This window comes from Oryzias latipes, chromosome 15 (assembly GCF_053564925.1).
Source record: "Oryzias latipes strain Hd-rR chromosome 15, Olatipes_Hd-rR_3.1".
NCBI lineage: Eukaryota > Metazoa > Chordata > Actinopteri > Beloniformes > Adrianichthyidae > Oryzias > Oryzias latipes.
The window spans coordinates 5,789,636-5,810,444 of record NC_136251.1 but is presented as its reverse complement, the minus strand read 5'-3'; the positions used below and the strand labels follow the sequence as shown (position 1 = coordinate 5,810,444).

Sequence of the window (20,809 nt, the reverse complement as noted above, 5' to 3'; positions counted from 1 at the left end):
CACCCCGTTGTTAATGCAGCTGCACTGGCTCCCCATTCACTACAGAGTGCATTTTAAAATCCTGGTCTTAACATACAGAGCTCTTAATGACCAAGCACCAGTCTACATAAAAGACCTGGTGCAGCCATACACTCCCAGCAGGTCACTGAGGTCATGTGACCAGGGTCTGCTGGCTGTTAAGAGAACCCGTTGAAAAACTAAAGGAGACAGAGCCTTTGCCACGGTGGCCCCATCCCTCTGGAACTCTCTTCCTCTCAGCCTCAGATCTGTGGACTCAGTGTTTTCTTTTAAAAAGCAGCTAAAAACATATCTTTTTAAAATAGCTTTTTCTTAATTTCTTTTTAACATGTGTTTTTACTGTGTTTTACTGTTGTTTTATCGTGTTGTACTGTGAAGCACTTTGTGATTTTTATCTGGAAAGGTGCTATACAAATAAAGTTTATTACATGGGTCCCTAGAAATGTTATAAATGTAAATATTAAGCCTCAATCGATCTTATTTTTACGAGATTTTCCACAGAAAAAAAGAGAAACTCACGTCACGTGACCCCCCCATCAGCCCACAGATATGAATGGAAAAGATCAAACGTTGTGAATACATTAAAATGTACAAGAATTTGAAAAAAATAAATCGCAAAATAAACTTAAAGAACTCTTTGGTCCGTTCCTGAACTCAACATTCTTCCGGTTTGTTGTCAAATGTCATTCAATGTCGCATCAACACATAACATGAAACCTGTACACGGGTCCGTAGAAATTGAAGTAAAAGTAATTATTAAATTGGAACATACCTTTTAACGAGATTTTCTACATTTAAAAAAAGAGTAACTCATGTCACGTCTCGTGACCCCACGTCAGTCCGCAGATATGAATGAAAAAGATCAAACGTTGAACGTAACACACAAACATACTACGAACTGCCTGTCTGCAATGAATGGATGGTCTGAAAATAAAGGGTATAAGTGCTGCTAGAAATGTTATCAAAAATAAATATTAATCTGCAATCGATCATATTTTATGGCATTTTCTGCTTAAAAAAAAGAGAAACATTTTAGTCACGTGACTCATCCGCACGTCTGCAGATATGAATGACAATAAACGTTTTTCTACGATATCAGAGCCTTTTGGAGAAAAAGTTGAAGGAAACAAAGAAACTAGAAACTGTATGTCCAAAATAAATGCATGTTTCAAAAGTAAAGGGCATATTTCTCGTTAGAAATGTTTTCAAAACTAAGATTAGTCCTTAAAATATCTTATTTTGTGGGATTTTCCACTGAAAAACAAGCAAATATCCACCAAATTGTTTGTTCAGGGCAGGCAAAAACTCAAGTCACGTGATCCTGAAAGGCTCATAGAAAATGAATAGGAAAATGAAACATATCGACCTCACATTTTGAGACCCTGTTATTGTAGAAGTACTAAGTTTTTTTATGTGGACAAACCCATGTCATCATTTTGATGGGCCATCAAGATTTAAACACTTTGATGCCCCCTTCTCGATATGATTGTCCTCAGCAGTACTTTGAGGAGCCACCAAGGAGAACATTCAATTTCCTATTGTCAAACATGAACCTCTTCGTATGAATTTTGAAAACAGAAAACAACTTTTTGAAAATTGTTGCTTTATTGTCAGCAGAGTCTAAGAGACTATGTGGTATAAAATACTAATTTCTTTCATCTAATCTTAAAAAGAACTCACCCAATACAAACGGTAAACCCATTTATTCACTTCTGTTGCTGCCTGGACCTGTTCAGGGTCACAGCGATTACTGGGGGCTTCTCCCAGGTACTCAAAGTTAAAGGTGGGATCCACCCTGAACAGTTTGCCAGTAGGAAAGTAAACCACAGGAAGGAATGTGTCAAACAAACGCAGACTTCTCATTTTAAATATTACCAAACAATGACTGATCTTACAAAAATCTATGAATATTTAACGACAGAATATCAAAAAAAAAAGAAACAGCTGGTCTGATGATACAGGCTTTCTCTTCTCATATAAGAACATTCTTTACATGGTCTTTGAACATCCCCAAACAAGGTGTTTCGTACACTTTACATACAAAGGAGTTTTCTTTTGGTGTAATTAATCAACATTATCACGTTAAGTTAAATATAAAATATTGACAGTGTCGTTCATAACTGATTTTGTTGCGTCTTAATAAAACCAAGTTTATTGGCATAACAAGTATTAAAAAAAACAACCTCTTGGTCTCTTATTTGCTATATCCTCTTCACTTCATAACAGGATCACTCATATACTCCATACTTGTAAAAAATATTTTACAATTTATATCTTACATGCAGTTATTCTTCTCTCTCTCTGCCTAGTAAGCAGCAGCAGCTGCTCCTGTCCTCTCATTTTTTCATTCCATTTCCCCCTAGAGTTTTCTTTGTTCTTGAATGTTGTCTGTATGACAGGACATCTCCTTGACTTTGCACTTTAAGGACCTGCAAAGGATACAGAGACAGAATTTATGAGGAATAAATAAACGAATAAACTGGTCAACGTAACTGGCAACACAGTAAAATCAAAATTTTCATTATACGTGAAAGTCTTTATGTCACATAACATTAACTAACTGCATCAAATTTACCTTGTTTTTGACATTTTCACTTTATTTTAAAAATCACATTTTAATGTTTTTTTTTCTTTAAAGACTTAACTGTATTCTCAATAAGGGAACGCTTGTCTACAAATGTAAAGCAACTGGAACATATCTGTAGTTTCTATGTTGCCTATATCTGGTGTGGTTTCTAAATACATGAAGAAAGAGTTCAAGTGAAGCTTGATACAGTCCTCTACTTGTGATTTGTTGATCAGTTAAAGACTGAGTTGGTACTTGCAGCTGTGCTAAATCTCACTTTTTAATTGAATTTAAGACAGATTTAAAACCAAAAAGAACACATTTATAACAAGTTGACGTGAAGGTCCAAATAAAGTGATAACAATGTGGAACAAAAGCTAATTTCCTGTCTTCACTACTGTTAAAGGATCAAAGAAAAGACAACAGACAAAGCAACAGCACTGTATTTTACCTGCGTGTTCACTGCAGCCAAGGCAAGTCCAATTTGGTTTGATGGCCCAGAGCAATCATGGAGTTCCTGTTCCTCACAGCTGGTTCTGCCAGGTTCAGATCCGGCCTGTGAACAAACAGTGTATTTAAAACTAAGAACAATTGGCTTTGGTACTGTTATGAGTATTATTCATAGAGGAGGGTAACTCTTAGCAAAAAGTGACCTGTATCCATAATTCACCAGGCTTCAGTCTACAGAGAATTCTCCCACTCCTTCAGGCATACCTAAGGTCTGCCTCTTTAACCTCCTTCTGCGTTTGGGCTGGTGCCAAACTTAGATCAGAATGGAGGGGGAGGCTGAAAGACCAGCAGTCCTCCACAACACAGCGTTCTGCTGTGTAGCTCCCAGCTAAAGAAAGGCCATGCTTTACTTTCACTCAGCCCTCTTATCTCACAGGCAAAAACTAAGGAGCTGCTTCTATCTCCTTCTGCCAAAAGCCTGCCAATCTCTCCCTCTTGCCCAACTCTTGGTCAACAGTTTTTTACCCCCAAAAATGCTTTTTTCCCCCCTCACTCTGGCTTTGATTCACTGTAGTTAGATAACTGGCATTCCTTTCTCCACTTTCAAACGTTTTTTCTTCAGAAACAACAGAAAGAAGAATGCCGCCTTTTAAGTGGTTATACTTTTAGATCTTGGAGTTTTGCATAGCTCTACTTTCAGATTCTTATTTTCCGCTGAAGACCAATTATCATCCAAAAAAGGGGGGGGGGCAGTTTTGATTATTGTTTCCCATCTTTTAGAAACTATTAAAATATACCAATAGTATAGAACATGTGGATGAGGCCTTACCTGTACAGCTGTGGACAGGACATCTTTAGAGAACTGGAAGTCAATCCAAGACGGTTCTGATTCCCTACTTTAGCTTTCCTTACAATGTCTTTGACTCTGCCCCAAGTGTAGTTTTCACTCAGCTGGGTGTAAGAAAACACAAGAAAAACATTTCAGTTTGGAATCATTTTGTCAAACTTAAAAACAGTGGGTGTTTATTTGTCAATGTAACAGGCAGACAGTACTTATAAAACAATGTTTGTCATCTTTTACAGAGCCACAGCACATTTTTTCAATTAAATGACCTTGGGGCACACCAAAATAGCCCAATATTACACTCAGTAGTCGAACATAGAATGTATCATAGAATATTCCTAGTAATGTAGTTTTTCCAACAGATTCTGAAAAGGCAGCTGTTCGCTGGGTCAGAATCAGTTGGTTTACGTTGATTGCATTAACACTATAGTGTTGGATGAATTGATGACTTAACCTTTTACTAATCCCAGCAATATCAGCACAAAGTTTCTCGTCTTCAGTATCCTCTTCCTGTAAAATGTGATACAGAGGACATTTTCTTCATATCTATTATTTATTATTACCATTATTTTCTCTGGTTTTAACAATTTATCACACATTCAGTATCCTCAGTTTTTTTGAGTGGTACTTCATATGTAGCAACAAATTGGCATAGGTCAAAGGCATAAGTCAGAGAAGAAGTCAGTCTGTTGTGGAGAATACCATTGTTTTGTAAACCGTGTCTCCTTTAGCCACAATCATTCCTGCTATAAATGTGCTCACTCACTCTGCGATGGGGGATGGACCCTTGTTGTTCCCTGTCATGTAGGAAGTGGGTGCCCCCCTCATTGTAACTCCTTCGATTCAGGCTTCTCTTCCCCCGAGAGACAGATGTCACACATTCATTGCTCATTCCTGAAACAAATACCACAGAGTTTCAGAGATCATGAAAATGAGGCCTCTGTCAGATTTGGACAGGCCTTTAACAGCTTTTAACTATGACAACCTCCACTGACATTTAAAAGAAAGATGTACTGGAAATCCAACAAATTGAAAGATGGAAAACTTTCAATCCTTGTTTTGTGTGTGTGTGTGTGTGTGTGCGTGCATGCGTGCGTGTGTGTCTCCTCTCCATTGAAAAAGACATACCCATAAATCACAATGATTCACAGGGGATTCATATCTATACAGACATGGCACCCAGAAGGTTAGGCTACTGCTGTTGGGAAAGCCTGAATTTCACATTCTGTTATTGTTGCACATTTTTTGTTTTACGGGTTAATGTACAATAAAATGCTGCAAGCGGCCCTTTTCTGACTTTGAGCCCATGCTCCTCTATAGTCATGTGCACATGCCCGTCTGGAGCGTGTAGCTGTCGACAGGGTAAATATCAAAGCAGAAAACCTTCAAGGTTGTTTTTAGGTCAAGAGGTGAAACCAAAACCATCCAAAAAACACAGGTACATTTCAGTTTCAAGGAAAGCCTGCGCTGTGCGAGGGAGTGTTTGCTGACATATCACTGGAGTAGGTTAATAACGGCTTCTCCTTTAAGTAATTAAACACTAAAGGTTAACTTGGGGTAGTTTCAATAAAGGCCAGGGGCATTCAGCTGTAAACTACAACTTAAAAACATGACCTCAATACTATTAAAAACCTTTGGAGCATCCTTAACCTTGTGCTATCCTAGGCACTTTAACGTTGGGAGTTGGGTCATCTAGACCCACTAGACAGTGCTCTGAACCTTTTTTCTTCAATGATTTGTGATCTTCACTGGTGTCCATGGATTACATGAAATCTTCCCACCTTTATCCACCTTTGTCATGGTAGGGAGAACACGTCAATGTAAGGGGGGGGGGTCATCTGGACCCCATAGGATAGCACAAGGGTTATGCAAAATATCTATGAGGGTGGAAAGCAGTTCACATCCAGACAGCAGCTCTGGGAGGCTATTCTGACATCCTGCAGAGAAATTCAAACAGAAACTCTCCAAAAACTCACAAGGAACTTGATCTTTTGCGATGTTTTGAATTGGAATAGCTTTAGATTTTAGTAAATATGACCTAATTCAACAAATTCAACAAATGACCATTTTCTGTTTTTTAGAATTAATATAATAATAGGCTGAATCCATAAATGTAAATAAATGAGTACATTTTAAATGGAGCAAGAAATAATCTCAGAGGTGAAAATCAATTAGATACAAAACACAAAAACAGACTTGAAGAAAGGCAAAAAAACATGTTTAATAAAGCATGCAAAAGTGTTAACGCCTTTCAGCAGCTTTTCTATTTCTATAATTCACATTACAGCATGCTGTGTATAAATTACCTGTCCTGGTGGATGCAAGAGGCTGCTGAGTGACCTCAGGTATTGTGGACAGATCAGATAGAGTGCCAGTTGGAGACGAGATTTCACTTCTGGAGGACTTTTTCTGAATCTCATGATATGCTAAGATTGCTTCTCCACAGCTGCAGTGCTCCTGGAAAAAATCCTGTAAAAGAAAATTATTTTTTAATATAATGTTAGTACATTATAACATTTTATTTTAATTGTGTTTTCCTTTTAGAGGAAATTCTTTTGCTGAATTGCTTTTTGTGAGGTGAGGTTTGATAGATTTACTGAATTTATATGTCGCATGTGCTCAATCCTGTGTTATGAAATACATTTTCAAAATAGATTGTGAATATTTCTCATAAAAAAATCCCAATTTCTTGGTCATGTGAGATGATAAGTAAAATAGAGTGTTGAGTGTGGTCATTTATCACACATTTGTAATGTAAAAGTTAGAATGAATCAATTCTCCAAAATCCTTTACTTTTCTGTGTAAACAACATTCTAACCTGACAAAGAAAATCCCCCAGAGAGGGGCTCGGGTGTCACAGTGCTCTCCTGTGTGACATCACTGAAATGTTCACTGACTCAAAACATTGTTGCCTATTCAAGTTTATTTTCATTTAATAGGACCACAAGTAGCCGTAACTTGAAAGAATCTTCCCTTTTTGTGTGGTGAGGCCACACACAGGAGTTCACCTCTCCGCTGGAGTTCTAAAGGGGTAACCCCCTGTTAACCACTGACCTTTAATCCATTCAGAGGGAAGACAGCCCTTCCAGATATTACAAAGTCAGTGAAGGAGAAACTGCTTCCTTTCTTAGAATAATTAAAGACGGTTGCCGACAACAGGTGGAAATTCAGCCATAGTTAACACATGAGTCTGAAATCTTTCCTGGCAACACTGTTGGTAGATGTTACTGTCATTGGAAAGATGCTGCTGCTTGTTTGCTTCTTTTTTGAAAGTGAACTAGATGTCAGACATACCACAAATAGTAGAGTGTGTGTGTGTTGTATGCTCCCTGGCCAAAAACATCACAGCATGTCTCAACTTCTTTGAGAATCCTTACGTTGACAATTTATGACTAAATTAAACATTTTGCTAACTTTTGGTGAAATTATCAAAGGTATGATACATATTTACTCTATCTTTGACATTCCCCTTTTTTTAAAAAACATAAAATCCTACATTTATGTAGAATATTCATCCACAGCTTTAATGAATCTATTTTAGATTTTGTCAGTTTTAATGTAGATTTTTGAGGCATGAAGGCCCGGGTCAGAAAGACCCTGTGTAAAGCATTAAAAGTGCAGTGCTTCAATGTGTCACTTCCGAGCCTGGATAAATCCAGAGGCTTGTGTTAGGAGGGGAATTTGACATAACAAAAAACCCAAATCAGTTATGCAAGTCACTAACAGAACTTTCATACCGGATCAGTCAACGGCATCACCTGTCCTGTGGAGCTACAGAGGGTCAGGGGAAACTGAACTGCTGTGAGCACGGGCAACAAAGAGAGCCACAAATGCAATACTTGCTTTGAGGATGTTTCTTTAGAGGAATAGAGAAGGTCTGAGGGAACTTCATTGTGTCTTTGTGTATCTAGAGAAAAGCTGTGACAGGATCCAGAGAGAGGGAGCTGTGGTTTAGATGAGAAAGTCTGAAGTGACAGAGAAGAACGTTGGAGTTGTTAAGGAAATGTGTAACTGCGTTAAGACAGTGGTAAGAAGTCCTGGAGGAGTGACAGAGGAGTTATGGTTGAGGTGGGAATCTCTGGTGATGGACAGACTGACAGATGAGGTCAGACAAGAACCTCTGTGGACCACAATGTTTGCAGATGACATTGTGATTTGCAGTGAGAGTGGGGAGCAGGTGGAGGAGCATCTTGCGAGTCCAGACATGCAGCTTTACAACTATTGATGTGTTGTCTTTGTGAAACAGGTGAAATTGTTTATTATTAAACCGGTTTACTAACCTCTTTACTTTGTGTCCTTCTATGATCGCTCTGCAAAGTGCAGATCTGCTCCTGCAGCCTCAGGTTTGTCTCCTGCAGCTTCCCAATATTTTCAATGAGATGGCAGATGTGCTGCAGGTAGCTTAGACCTGAGCAGACATGACCAGGGCTCTGCTGCTGTGCCTGTATGAACATGAAATGTGCAAATCGGTTAAGAGTCCACAAATTGGAGGTAAATTCACTAAGAGGAAATGTAGAAATTTTTCGTTTTTCAGTCAAAAAAAAACCCCAATGAACTTTGAGATGTTGAAGTGATTAAAAAACTAATCTAGTTGCAAGTTTTATAACAAAATACGAATTTGTCTTGTGGTATAAAGAAGTGCAGAAGAGGACCATCATTATCATTAAATGAAAAAATCAAAGCATATATTTATTGCTTCTATCAACAAGGTGAAACAACAAAAGCAGGATGCACACTTAGATCAGGGTCTCTCCTTCCTATGCAGCAGACATAAAGCTTCCAGTGATGCAGCTGGAAACAATGGCCAAATCAACTGGGAGCTGACTTCATTCATTTCCTCTGACAAATTCCACAATTCTAACACAAACAGCACCTGCGAAACAAGAAGACCTCCACAAAATTTAGCATAAAAGGGAAAAGAGGTTTGAATTTTTACACTGTTATTTTTCAATAAATGTATGGGCTTGATTGGCGGTCACCAACAGTAAAAGAACCAATTTCCTCCTCAGGCCACTTCTCCTAAAAGGTTGCTGACTTCCTTAGCGACTTGTGCGTAGCGGGGGTGGGGGTCCATAATCAGAGGCCCTTCCAGCCTGGCACCGATCTTATCTGTCACTCCTCAAATCTCACAGGGATCTCACAGCCAGGGAGAATGTGTGGTATATACAGAATTGCCCTTTTTTTGCGTGTGCAGGCCCATTTCGAAGTGAACACGCCATGTAAACAAACACACATACACAAACACACACCCTGCTGCACTTCCTCTCAGTTTCCACTGATCACATGAGTAATGGGAAATCCTGTATTCCACACCAAACGGTTGAGAAACAGATGAAAAACTACAAGGGTAAAACCAAACCTAACCCTTGAGTGGATCAAATCAAAGATTGATGAATGCATGCATGTCTTAGTGTGAACAAAACAGATATCTGTCTAATATGTCTAATCAAGTATACAATCTACAATTGGAAATATCCACCAAAAAAAAAGAAATCTATTTCAATTATCCGTTGTCCAATTCCTTTCCACTCTTTCATTTTAATATAAATCAGGATACCCCATGAAAGTTTTTTGAATTTTAGAAGATTTATATACGTTGTTTCATATTTTTGTGTTTAATCTCAATTCCAATAGTAAGAAGTAAGCAACAAAAAAAAACTGAAACACAAGAAAAGAGTCTTCAAGATCTTCTGGTAATGTCCCTCTACAAAAATGCATGTCCTAACCTTTGGAATGAATGCAGCCATTTATCCATGCCTGGCGTTGTTCTAAAAGCCAACTTCAAGTTTCACTTTGTAATACTGTTAAAACCAAACATGTCCTCTTTTTTGGTGTCTCTAAATAAATAACTGTTGGGACCATCTGTCTAGAAAACATGATTCCAGAAGTCAAGGGTTTTGTTAGCATTCACTTTCAGTTTGGTCTTGGTCTTGGTGCTTCCCTCATGCTGCGTTCACACTGAACGCAATCCCCCCCCCCCTCTCTCTTTTGATGCGCATCAAACTTGTTGCTGGATGTTTGTCCAAAATTGTGCTCATAAACTTAATGTTCCAGACAATTGTTTTTAGCCTCATTGCTACATAGAAGCATAGTCTGAATATCTCATTTACAATGCATGAAAGACGGATGATGTTGAGAGATCAGCTTTATTTATTGAAGACTTCTATAAGAGCATTGATAAACACATCTCCATCTCTGAATTAAAGACATCATTCGCACTGATTTCATTGGTACTGTGGTCTCTCTTAAAGACTTGCTGTCCCGCATTAGTCAGATAAGGGGGGGAAAAAGGGAATTAAATTAGAGGAACACTGTATTATTGTCTTGATGCTAGGAGAATTTTATAAAGTTCAGGATGAGAACGATCAGATTCTCTTCTGTGTTGGTTTTAGACTCCACCCACTGATGATGACAACTAGACGTCAAGCCCCAAAGCTGAGTTCCTGATTGGTTGACTTGATACAAATTCAACCACAAATTTCAGACGTTTGAACTCTGGTTGCGCTGCGACTGCTCAAATCATGCAGCAGGACCTCTGATCGTGTCTGTACATTGACAGTGTGGGCACAGCTTTAGAGGCTAGGTTTTCTCCTTGCATACAAGTCAAACATATACAGTTTCTCTCTGACAGCAGATTGTCATTTTCTCTACAAGTTTTTAGTATTGCAAACAAAGCAGCTTTGGATTATGTGCGTGGTGCAAATGTATTGGAAAGCAAAAAACTTCAGATGCAAGTCCAAAGGCTCTCTTACCATACTTGAATAGAATCACTGTAAAAATTCAGGACCTTTTAGAAAAGAAGCAGTGGGTATTGAAATTTGCGAATAGAAAAGTGATCATTAGATCAGCAGATGTGTTCTGCAGAATCTCTTTCAGTCTTTTTTTCACATGTCGAAAAGAATGATGAAGTGAAAAAACTGTTTTCAAAATATTTTGGGTGTTAAATCGCCTTTCAGGGGTGAACTAAATCATTGCACTTAAATGTACTGAACTTTCTGTCAGTAGAATGTCCCCTGCCTGCCTCCCCTTTGCTTTCATCAGCACAAGGCATTCATTTGAAGAATGTCAAAGCTGTATCACATTCTCTCTAATCGTTGACGATAATGAAAGACCAGCAGCAATGTTTTCAGGACCATCAAATAGGTGGTATTGACTTTGCAGCTTTCCCAGCTGGCAGGTGCTCTCACAGAGACCAAGAAGCTCTTTCATCTTAGATTTAAACCATCAAATAAACATTCCTAAACACGAATTCCTAACAGTGATTTACTCTCATTTACTCTTGGCAATAAACAAGAGTAAATGTGTTTTGAGCGTCGCAGCGCGATTTGAGTGTCGTGGTGCATCAAGAGTTGAAATATCTGAACTTTGGTAGAGACGATGCATCACATCAACCAATCAGGGACTAAACTTTGGCTCGTGATGTGTCAATGACCTGATCAGTGGATGGAGTCCAAAACCAACATGGAGGAGAATCTTGTTCTCCTCTTGAGCTTTATGGTATTTTATCAAACAATATTACTTTGTTTTTTATTTTTTTCCTCCTCGGACTACTGAAAGCATCCGTCATTGTCCTGCTCTCTACTGCTCTTGCAGTAGATTGTGAAGCTCACAGTACTGGGAGAGTCTCTGAATGATTTCATTAATCCAGAGATGGAAACGTGATTACCAATGTTTTTATAGAGCTTTTTAACCCTTGTGCTATCTTAGATGACCCCCCCCTTACATTGACGTGTTCTCCCTACCATGACAAAGGTGGATAAAGGTGGAAAGATTTCATGTAATCCATGGACACCAGTGAAGATCACAAATCAGTGAAGAAAAAAGGTTTAGAGCACTGTCTAGTGGGTCTAGATGACCCAACTCCCAATGTTAAAGTGCCTAGGATAGCACAAGGGTTAAAAGAAATAAACCTGATCTCCCAGCATCATCCTCGTCTTCCATCATTGTGAATAAATTAAATATACAGTTGGTGCTTACATGTTCCATGATGAGGCTAAAAACTTTTGCTGGTAGCTCCTCCCACATGCATCAGGACCGTCAAGTTTTTTTTAAACAAGCGTCCAGCAGTCACGTGACGCGTGTCTAAAGAGAGGCATCTGACGTGAATTTAAACCACAAATTGCTTTCGATGTGATCACAGCATTAGACTGTTTTCTCAAAAACGATGTAGTCTTATAAAGTAAACAGAACCAACCTGACTCAGTCTGTAGCATTCCTCCATGTATTCCTCGAGGCTGTCACTGGTGTTGCACCTCCTCATGGAGTAAGTATCTTTTTCTGAGCTCCTGCTGTCATCTTGCAGTCCCACGAAAGGTTCTTGGACTGACCTGATGTCCGCAGAACAGCCCATGTCTGTCAATACGCTGGTCTCTTCAGAAAGGACTCCAGGGCTTGTTCCTGAAGGTCTGTTCTTCTCCTCTACCTTATTTATATGCAGTTCTGTTTCCTCCAACAGAGCGCTGTGTTCATCTCGGTATATCAGCAAGTTGCTTTGAGTATCCTCTCTTGTGTTCAGATTGTTATCCATAGTCTGCTTTATCTCAGAGCTTTGCACATTTATAATGAATGTGTTGGGCGGGGAGGTATGATCAGAGTTGGTTTTGCAGGAATCACAGGAAGGCTCTCGACTGTGCACCACAAAACTCTTCTCTGAACTTGTTGGGGTCAATGGCGAATTGGCTCCACTGTTGAGCTCCACTCCAGAGTCCTCTGATTCAAATTTGTACAACCTAGGAAGCTGAGAGTTTGAAAAAATAGCCGACAGGTAGTCTGAGCTGGACTTCGTGTGGTACTGTGAGGACTTGTCGTCGAGGTCAGAGTTCACCTCAGAGACTTTGATATTGTTTAAGATCTGCTGATCGGAATCTGACACTGTAGAGATGGTGGACATACAGTCATCAGCCTTAAGCGGTCTTTCATTGAAGTTGTTGAAGAGCTTCATTTTAGTCAGGATGACATCACTTCCCGTCACTGCATCCCCGTCTCCTTTACCTGAAGGACAGACCATTGGGTTATTAATGTCATTATTTCTTTATTGGAAACAATTGTCCTATCTGATGTTTGCAGTCCATTTTTAAAAAGCATTCAGTGACTGCAGAAAAGTTAAATAAATTTCATTTAATTTTTTTCATGTTCTCCTCATGGGTTTCTCCTCCGGCTTCCTCCCACCCTCCAAAAACATGCTTCATACTTCATAGCTTAATTGATTACTCAAAATTGTCCCTAGGTGTGGATCGGTGTGTGATTTTGGCCCTGTGACGGGCTGCTGTACCCCGCCTTTACCCAACAGGTTAGGGTCCGGCAACCTCGTGACGCCAAAAGGGATGAAACAGGTTTAGAAAATGAATGAAATACTCAGAGATGAAACTTTAAGATTACTTTTCTTGACATATGTCCTCCATCATACGAAAAATGCCTAAAGGACATGTTAAAAACACCAAAAAGACAATATTCCTTGAAAACAAACAAAAGGCAGGAACACCACGAGGTATTAGAGCAAGGCTATTCAAATGGGGGCCCACACTCTAGATGTGACCAAAGAGTAAATTCTGAGTAATGTCTTAGTGGTTCAGACCATAATCTCTTTAAAACAATGCAACTACTTTGCAGCAACGACACGATCCTTATTCTTCATCTCCTAAATCCTATCACGAAATAGAGAAAAAGCATTTGCCTTTAAAAAAACATGTTCACATAAACATGAGCATAAACCTTTTCAGTCTGCGGGCTCACAGAGTGGTCAACGACCTTGATATCTTGTGCGGCCCACCTGCCTGTCCCATAGAGGTCTGCCACTTTTTTACCTGGCCTGTCAAGTTCAGTTGTGACTAAAGCTCAAGTAGGTAGGCAGAAAGACCAAGTGGCCACAACTCCTCAAATTCCTCCAACTTGGCTGTTTTCACATTCACTGAAGCCAGCAGATATGAAAGTGTCCTTCGCCTGACTGAGAGATTTCAAACACTTTAATTACACAATGGCTGAGGTTTAGCTGTGATTAATTTAAACGGCATTATGGAAGAAAATTAAAGGCTGCAGAAACACAGGTATTTAACTTCTACATACTTTGCCAACATCAAATTACCAACATTTAACTGGAAGAAACACATCAGAAACACACAGAGAGACTCGATGTTTGAATGATGTCCAGTGAGTCTTTATATAATCTTGAATTTATTCTCTGAAATACCAAATGAGTGAGACAATTCAGTTGTTGTCTGCCTTCTACACGACTGTCCAGCTTTGATCTGAAGCCTCACCTAAAATCATTACAGGGAGCAGTCGTATGTGTCCTCCTGCCTTTTCCACTACAAGTAACTTGATCTGACCTGATCTGAATGGAATTAAGTTCCCCCTTTTTCTCCTTTTCCATGCCTGCACTTTAAAGAGCAAAAGGAAAAAGCCTTTGCTCAAATCTTTGAACTTTCACTAAACAGAGTTAGAGTGCAAAGATGTGAGAAAATACATACGTTTTTGCTTTTTTCTGCATTTTTCAAAGATGTTTTTAAAAGTCACATGTTCATATCATTCTGTTATTACTTAAATTATTTAAAATACTGACAACGAGTGCAAAGGTGAAACTAGAAGGACGTTCAACTTTCTACCCTGAGTTTGGAGAAAGGTGATAGTTTTGTTGTTTTCCTTATTCAGCCACTAAGAATGGACCTTAAGACAAAAACAACAAAAAATATCTGGTGCTTGAGAATACAAAAAAAATAATTATTTCATAAGTATCCCATGTAGTGCATCTCTTTTAATATCAGTAGTATCCTATCTCTCAATTTGTGAAGAACAAATCTGTCTCAAAGGACACTAAGTTTCCTATTTAAATCATTAACATAGGTTAGGACTTTAAATTCAGTATCCCCTTTTTGCTAGTCCGTTTTTATCTTGTTTTTTAAAAAATGTAATGGTCAAAATTTTCCATACTAGACCTTTTATATTCAGTATCTAAATGTACTGCTCAACTTTAGACCAAGAACAAGTGAGAAAAGCAGTAAATCATCAGAAACTTGAATCAGAGTTGAGTCAGTCCTGTTGTACTCCACTGGTTACAGACATCAAACCTAAATAAATAAGACAGCATGCTTTATTGACCAGCAAAGACTGGATTACATGAAGGCCTGTGACTCAACTTCTCACATCAAAAAATGTAGAACTTTATCCAAAAGCTTAACTTTTAATCTAAAGAAGACATTTCCGGCCAGCTTTAGACCAAATCCCCAAATCACTGTCAAATGTGTCCTCTGCCCTTTCCTCATTGCTGTTTTCCATTGGCCTTAATTCTGGAGTGAGTATGAATATCAATTGAAGAATAAAATGAACAAAAGAAGAGAACGGAAAAGCGCAAGGTTATTCTGTCAAAATAAAACACAAATCCATCAGTAAACCAGCAAGTAACCAATAACAATAAAGTGCTCAGTGAATACCTCAGACAGCAAAAATTAAGGGAGAACAACAGATTTACTATCATGTCAGAGCAAGTCTCTGCAGTGTGTGTTCTAACTACAAGAAATGGTTATTTATCAGAAAATCTCCCCAATGGCTTGACTGAGGGGTACCACAAAAGTATTCATGAGGTTCTGAGTACAGAACCAAAAAACCTGGCGTGATAACACCAGGGAGGAACCACGGTGCAGGACAGATGCCCCAGAGACAACACAACACTTAACAACAGGGTGCAAGCAGCCATGGGGTGAAGGAAATAACGAGACCCCATAAAGTCTGCAGAACATATTTGTAGCAAGTAGGTGTTAACATTCCTATCGTCAAGGTGAAGACTACCCCCAAAAATGGAAATTTACCGTAAGCTGACGGCAAACACAGACAACATGCTCTGCTTTAGTCTGCATAACTCTGTCTGGAACTGAAAGCCTTTTTTGTTCTTCTCAAACACAGAAGTTAAAAACAAATTTAGTTCAGCTGCTAAACTTTTGTTTTCTGTACAGAGATCATTTGTCACTACTACCAAGACACTGTTTATGTTCAGTTTTGCAAGGTAAATGTGTGTTTACTCTCACTCTAAAGGTTCCCTGCAGCCGTTTTGTCAGCAACCATGAAAACAATACTTACTGACAGACAAAAAAAGGATCTATGACATCATGGATAAAAAAACTTTTGCCTCTCATCTAAAAATGTCTTTGAAGACCGAGTTGATGCCACGTCGCACAACCCAAACACCTCCAAAGATTCACGGTAAAACTTTAGAACACGTGTGTCAAACTCAAGGCCCGCGGTCCAAATGTGGCCCGTCGTGTCATTTTATGTGGCCCACGAGAGCATAAGAGTTTTTAATTTCTTGAAATAAAAATTGGTGTGTATTTATTCATATCTAGGGGGAATCGGACTTGAAATATCGGATTGGGCAACAATACATTAGGACTTAAACACTGTCCATATAACCTAACCAGACAGAATCAAATTTAAAAGGATTTATGCTAAAGTAACAAGCAAACATATGTTCTCTATGCAACTGTAATTGTCAGTTTAAAAAGCCAGAATAAATAATGAGTTATTTAACATTAAGGAGTAGTTACATTTATTTTTCATTACATTTAGTTACATGTATAAGTTATATCTGGCCCTTTGAGGACAGACACTATGCTGATGTGGCCCCCAGTGAAAATGAGTTGGACACTCCTGACTTAGAACAAAAGTTGTCTTTTGTTTACAAAGAGCTTTATGTAAGATGAGCTTTCAAGACTGAACAGATTCTACAGCAATCTTATTTTATCAGAACTTCTTGAACCTTTTTTTTGTCTTTAACTTTTAACTAAACTGGTTTGTAAAACGGACCAGTTTGATTTTAGAGCCCACAGCTAAACAAGTATTAAGCTGTGAAATATTTCTTTGGAAGGACAATGACAATTTTTTGTCTCTATGTTAACCTAAATTTATTATAGATCTTGTTCGGTTTGCTTTAAAATAAAACCCTACTGGATCTTAACTTCAAATCTAACTCTCTAACTCAAAGAAAACATCACTTAAACAAAATCTAAATAGTATAATTATTCCATCATAGCACAGAGTTCCAATCATCCGTCTGTCCATCCATCCATTTAATAAACCTGTGAAGTCCTGTTTGGGGTCATGATGTCTCTGGAGCATCCTCAGCTTGACTTTCAATGAACAACGTATTGATCAAATAAGTGAAAAGACCTGAAACAAGCTTTGTCGTGTTAAAGGTTTTGTAACTGTCAGCCTATACGGTTAAACCTCCTGCAATTGATTTAAACAAAACTGTGAAACGCATAACAGGTTACAAAGCTCAGCAAAAACTACAACAGTATCTCTTGAAAAGCTCTGAACTGCTTTCAGACAGTCTCCAGTCTGGTATGTAATCAGTATTGTGGAAGTTTGGTTTACACATCCTGAATGTGAAGAAATGAAGATAAAGATACGTTTAAAACGCGCCTTCAAGGATCACTTTTAATAAAAAGTCTACGGAAACGTGCGTAAAATGTACTTCAGGCTTCTCTATCCAAAACTCACAAGTTCTTATGACTGTTTCACGCTCTGCATACAAAACGTACGGCCACTGAAAGCGCATTGCAAGTTAAACCACATTGAACTTTGACCAATCAGGGACTTGGATTTGGCTGTGACAGTTTGATGGCGTCCCTTTTGATTTACAGAAGTACCAACCGTTTGAAAATTGATCATGGAGGAGCAATTAATAATTGATAAGCATTTCAGAATTCAGCATTTGGCACTTCACACCACGCCTCTTCCAACTGTAGGTGGCAGACATGCGCTAGTAAACAGCAGAAATAAAGAAGACGATGCCCCTCCTTGCTTGTCCAGTGTGAACACCACGGGTTAAATGCGCGTTTAGAAACCCACATTTAGAGAGTTCTTCATGTATTTTTCCCAAAATAAAGATAGAGAAAAGAGAACATTATGGTTAGTTGGTTTGATCAGGATTTACATGATCCAGGTAGTCCCTTGACAACGTCCAAACCAACTTTTTCTTCTTGGAGAAGTTACCAGCGGAAAACTGACCTGTAATTATTCAGTTTTTTCTTTTCAGAGACACTCGAGTCCAGCCTCTAAAACTAGCGGCTGTTGTCATGGATGATTGCAGACAAACAGAAAGTTAATGAATAGAGCAAAACGTACAAAAGCACAAATTAAAGGCCTGTTTAAAAAAAACAGTAAGACCTTGTAAATGAAAAAGGTGATACATAGAATACGGCAAACACAAAACATGCAGCAGGTGTGGACAACAACTCAGAACAGGTGATCTACTGACAGAGCAGAGGCAAAAAAGGATGTTCAGAGAAGCCTTCACGCAAAACTGAAACACAAAGAAAGCCAATACAAAAAACCCACTTAATGACCCTTACAAACATAAACTAAGCTGTAAATGTGTTAGTTTACTGTGATATACAGTCTGTGTTTTTTGTTTTGAGGTTTTGGCATCAGTATTTGCTACTGAAAGCAATGCAGAAGAAGCACTTGCACAGAGTCTGGCGGAATTGTTCCAACCCAGCACAGAAAATGAAGAATGCAACAGACTTAAGATTGAAAGCATCACTCCAATCCTCTTTCAATCTTATGTAAATTTGTTCCCAGTGTTTCTTTAATTCTGATTATGCTGTGTCATTTATAGGACTCTGATGGAATATTTCTAGGTCACGGTTTCTGCTGAGCAGCAGGAATTCATTTGAAATTCATCTCTGAGATGTGAGCAGAACCGTTGGTGCAGAGAAAGCCTTTCCTCACTTCCCTTCATCCTTTCGTGTACACTCTCTCCCGGTAGCTTACAGACCATCCCAAGCTAACATTAGCTGTGTAACAAAAAGGGTCAGCAACATCAGAGCTATCCAGCCATACAGATCCAGATTCCAGTTCAGACGAGGACAACAAAGACGTTCATGGATCTACTTGTCTGACAGTGGAAGCATCAGAATGGAGCGGAGAGCTGGTAGCCCACCAACTGGGCCACCTAAGTCACTCCTAAAAGCTTTTTTCAACTGGATTTTTTTTGTCTGCCTCTGAGTCACAACAGTGTGAAAAAAAGAAATACTCAGAAATGCAAATGTGAGCTAAATTTCTTTTATACATGTCCTCCATCAGAAAAATGTCACAAGATCATGTTAAAAACATAAAAAACACCATTTTCATTGGAGTGGGTCTTTAAAGTAATATAAGGAGTTCAGTTGAGTTGTTAGTATTGTCTTTATTTTATGGCTATCTAAATAATTGTTCATATGTCCAGCCCTATACTATTTTCTTCCTGTTTCATGAAACTAATCAAGACCGTGTTATGGTAGTGAAGTGCGCATATATTCAGTCTATTATTGTTTTCTGTTCTTTTATTATGATTTGCCCTTTAAGTTGAAATGTTTCCCATTTTGTTAAAGAAGTTTCTCCCCAAAGTGTGACTTGTGCTCCAGTGCAACGTATCAGTTATTCTTTTTTCTTTACTGTGCTCTTTTTTTTTTTTTTTTGCTGCTTCTGTGGTTCTCACTCCACAGCAACTTAAAGTCAGAAAAGGTGGTAATCATTTTAGTGTAATTATGATGTACGTGAATGTACAAAGAACCCAATTACTTCATCCGGATTGGCGTCACCGGGGCCCCCCTTCAAGAACCAGGCCTGGGGTTGGGGCTTGCAGGCGAGCGCCTCTTCCCAGGGACCCCGGTCAGAGCGACGTGGGAGCACTCTCCCATGGGCCCACCACCCATAGGAGACCTCAAAAGCAAGGTGCAATGTGGTTTGGGTGGCAGTCAAAGGCGAGTGCCTCGGCGGCCCATACCCCGGTCGTGGAACTTGGCTTTTGGGACATGGAACGTCACCTCTCTGGGAGGGAAAAAGCCTGAACTTGTGCAAGAGGTTGAGAAATACTGTCTAGATATAGTCGGGCTCACCTCCACACATAGCCTGGGCTCTGAAGCTAAGTCCTTAGAGAGGGGTTGGACTCTCTACAACTCTGGAGTTGCTCATGGTGAGAGATGGCGGGCTGGTGTGGACTTACTCGTGAGCCCCCATCTCAGCCGCCATTGTTGCAGTTCACCCCAGGGGACGAGAGGTTGTGTTCCCTTTGTAAGTCAATGGCCAGGGTACTGGAGTGGAGAGTCCATCCGATAGTCGTACCTCAGATCCAAGAACAACAGTGCAGTCTTTAGGGTGCTAGAGGGTTCGTAGGAGTTCATCCAGTCCACATGTGTTTTGTGGATTTGGAGAAGGCGTTCGACCGCATCCCCCGTGGTATCATGTGGAGGGTGCTCTGGGAGTATGGGGTTTTTATGGACAGAATTTCTAGGCGCAGCCATGAGCCGGAAGGGGTCTGGTTTGGGGACCACAGGATTTCCTCTCTGGTCTTTGCAGATGATGTTGTCCTGTTGGCTTCATCGAGCCGGGACCTCCGGTGTGCACTGGGGCGGTTTGTGGACGAGTGTCAAGCGGTTGGGATGAGGGTCAGCACCGGTAAATCTGAGGCCAAGGTTCTCGACAAGAAAGGTAGTTTGCCATCTCTCTGTGGGTGGAGTGTCCCTGCCCCAGGTGGAGGAGTTTAAAAATCTTGGGGTCTTGTTCATTGGAGCGTGAGGTTGACAGGCGGATCGGAGCAGCGTCCGTAGTTAGCGGTCGCTGTATCGGTCCATTGTGGTAAAGAGAGAGCTGAGCCAAAACACAAAGCTCTCAATTAACCGGTCGATCTTCATCCCAATACTCGCTTATGATCATGAGCTCTGGGTCATGACCGAAAGAACGAGGTCCCGGGTACAAGCAACTCAAATGAGCTTCCTCTGTAGGGTGGCTGGGCGCTACCATAGAGATAGGGTGAGAAGCTTGGTCACCCGCAGAGAGCTGGGAGTAGAACCGCTTCTCCTCCACATTGAAAGGAGCCAGTTGAGGTGGCTCGGGCATCTAGTCCGGATGCCTCCGGGACGCCTTCCTGGTGTCCCACTGGGCGGAGGCCCCAGGAAAGA

At 39.7% G+C, this 20,809-nt stretch overlaps 1 protein-coding gene across 1 annotated transcript in view; it reads right to left on the bottom strand.

Moving 5' to 3' along the window:
- Positions 1-1,604: 1,604 nt before the first annotated feature.
- The window catches only part of si:ch211-250c4.3 (uncharacterized), a 28,610-nt gene continuing 9,405 nt past the window's right edge, over positions 1,605-20,809 (bottom strand). The window contains exons 2-8 of the mRNA XM_004076915.5: positions 12,073-12,869; positions 8,159-8,320; positions 6,185-6,347; positions 4,645-4,772; positions 3,864-3,985; positions 3,036-3,140; positions 1,605-2,447 (exon numbers count right to left, since the gene is read on the bottom strand). Of these exons, the coding sequence (XP_004076963.1) occupies positions 3,044-3,140; positions 3,864-3,985; positions 4,645-4,772; positions 6,185-6,347; positions 8,159-8,320; positions 12,073-12,869 (1,469 nt within the window). The 3' untranslated portion in view covers positions 1,605-2,447; positions 3,036-3,043. The remainder of the gene's footprint in view (positions 2,448-3,035; positions 3,141-3,863; positions 3,986-4,644; positions 4,773-6,184; positions 6,348-8,158; positions 8,321-12,072; positions 12,870-20,809) is intronic.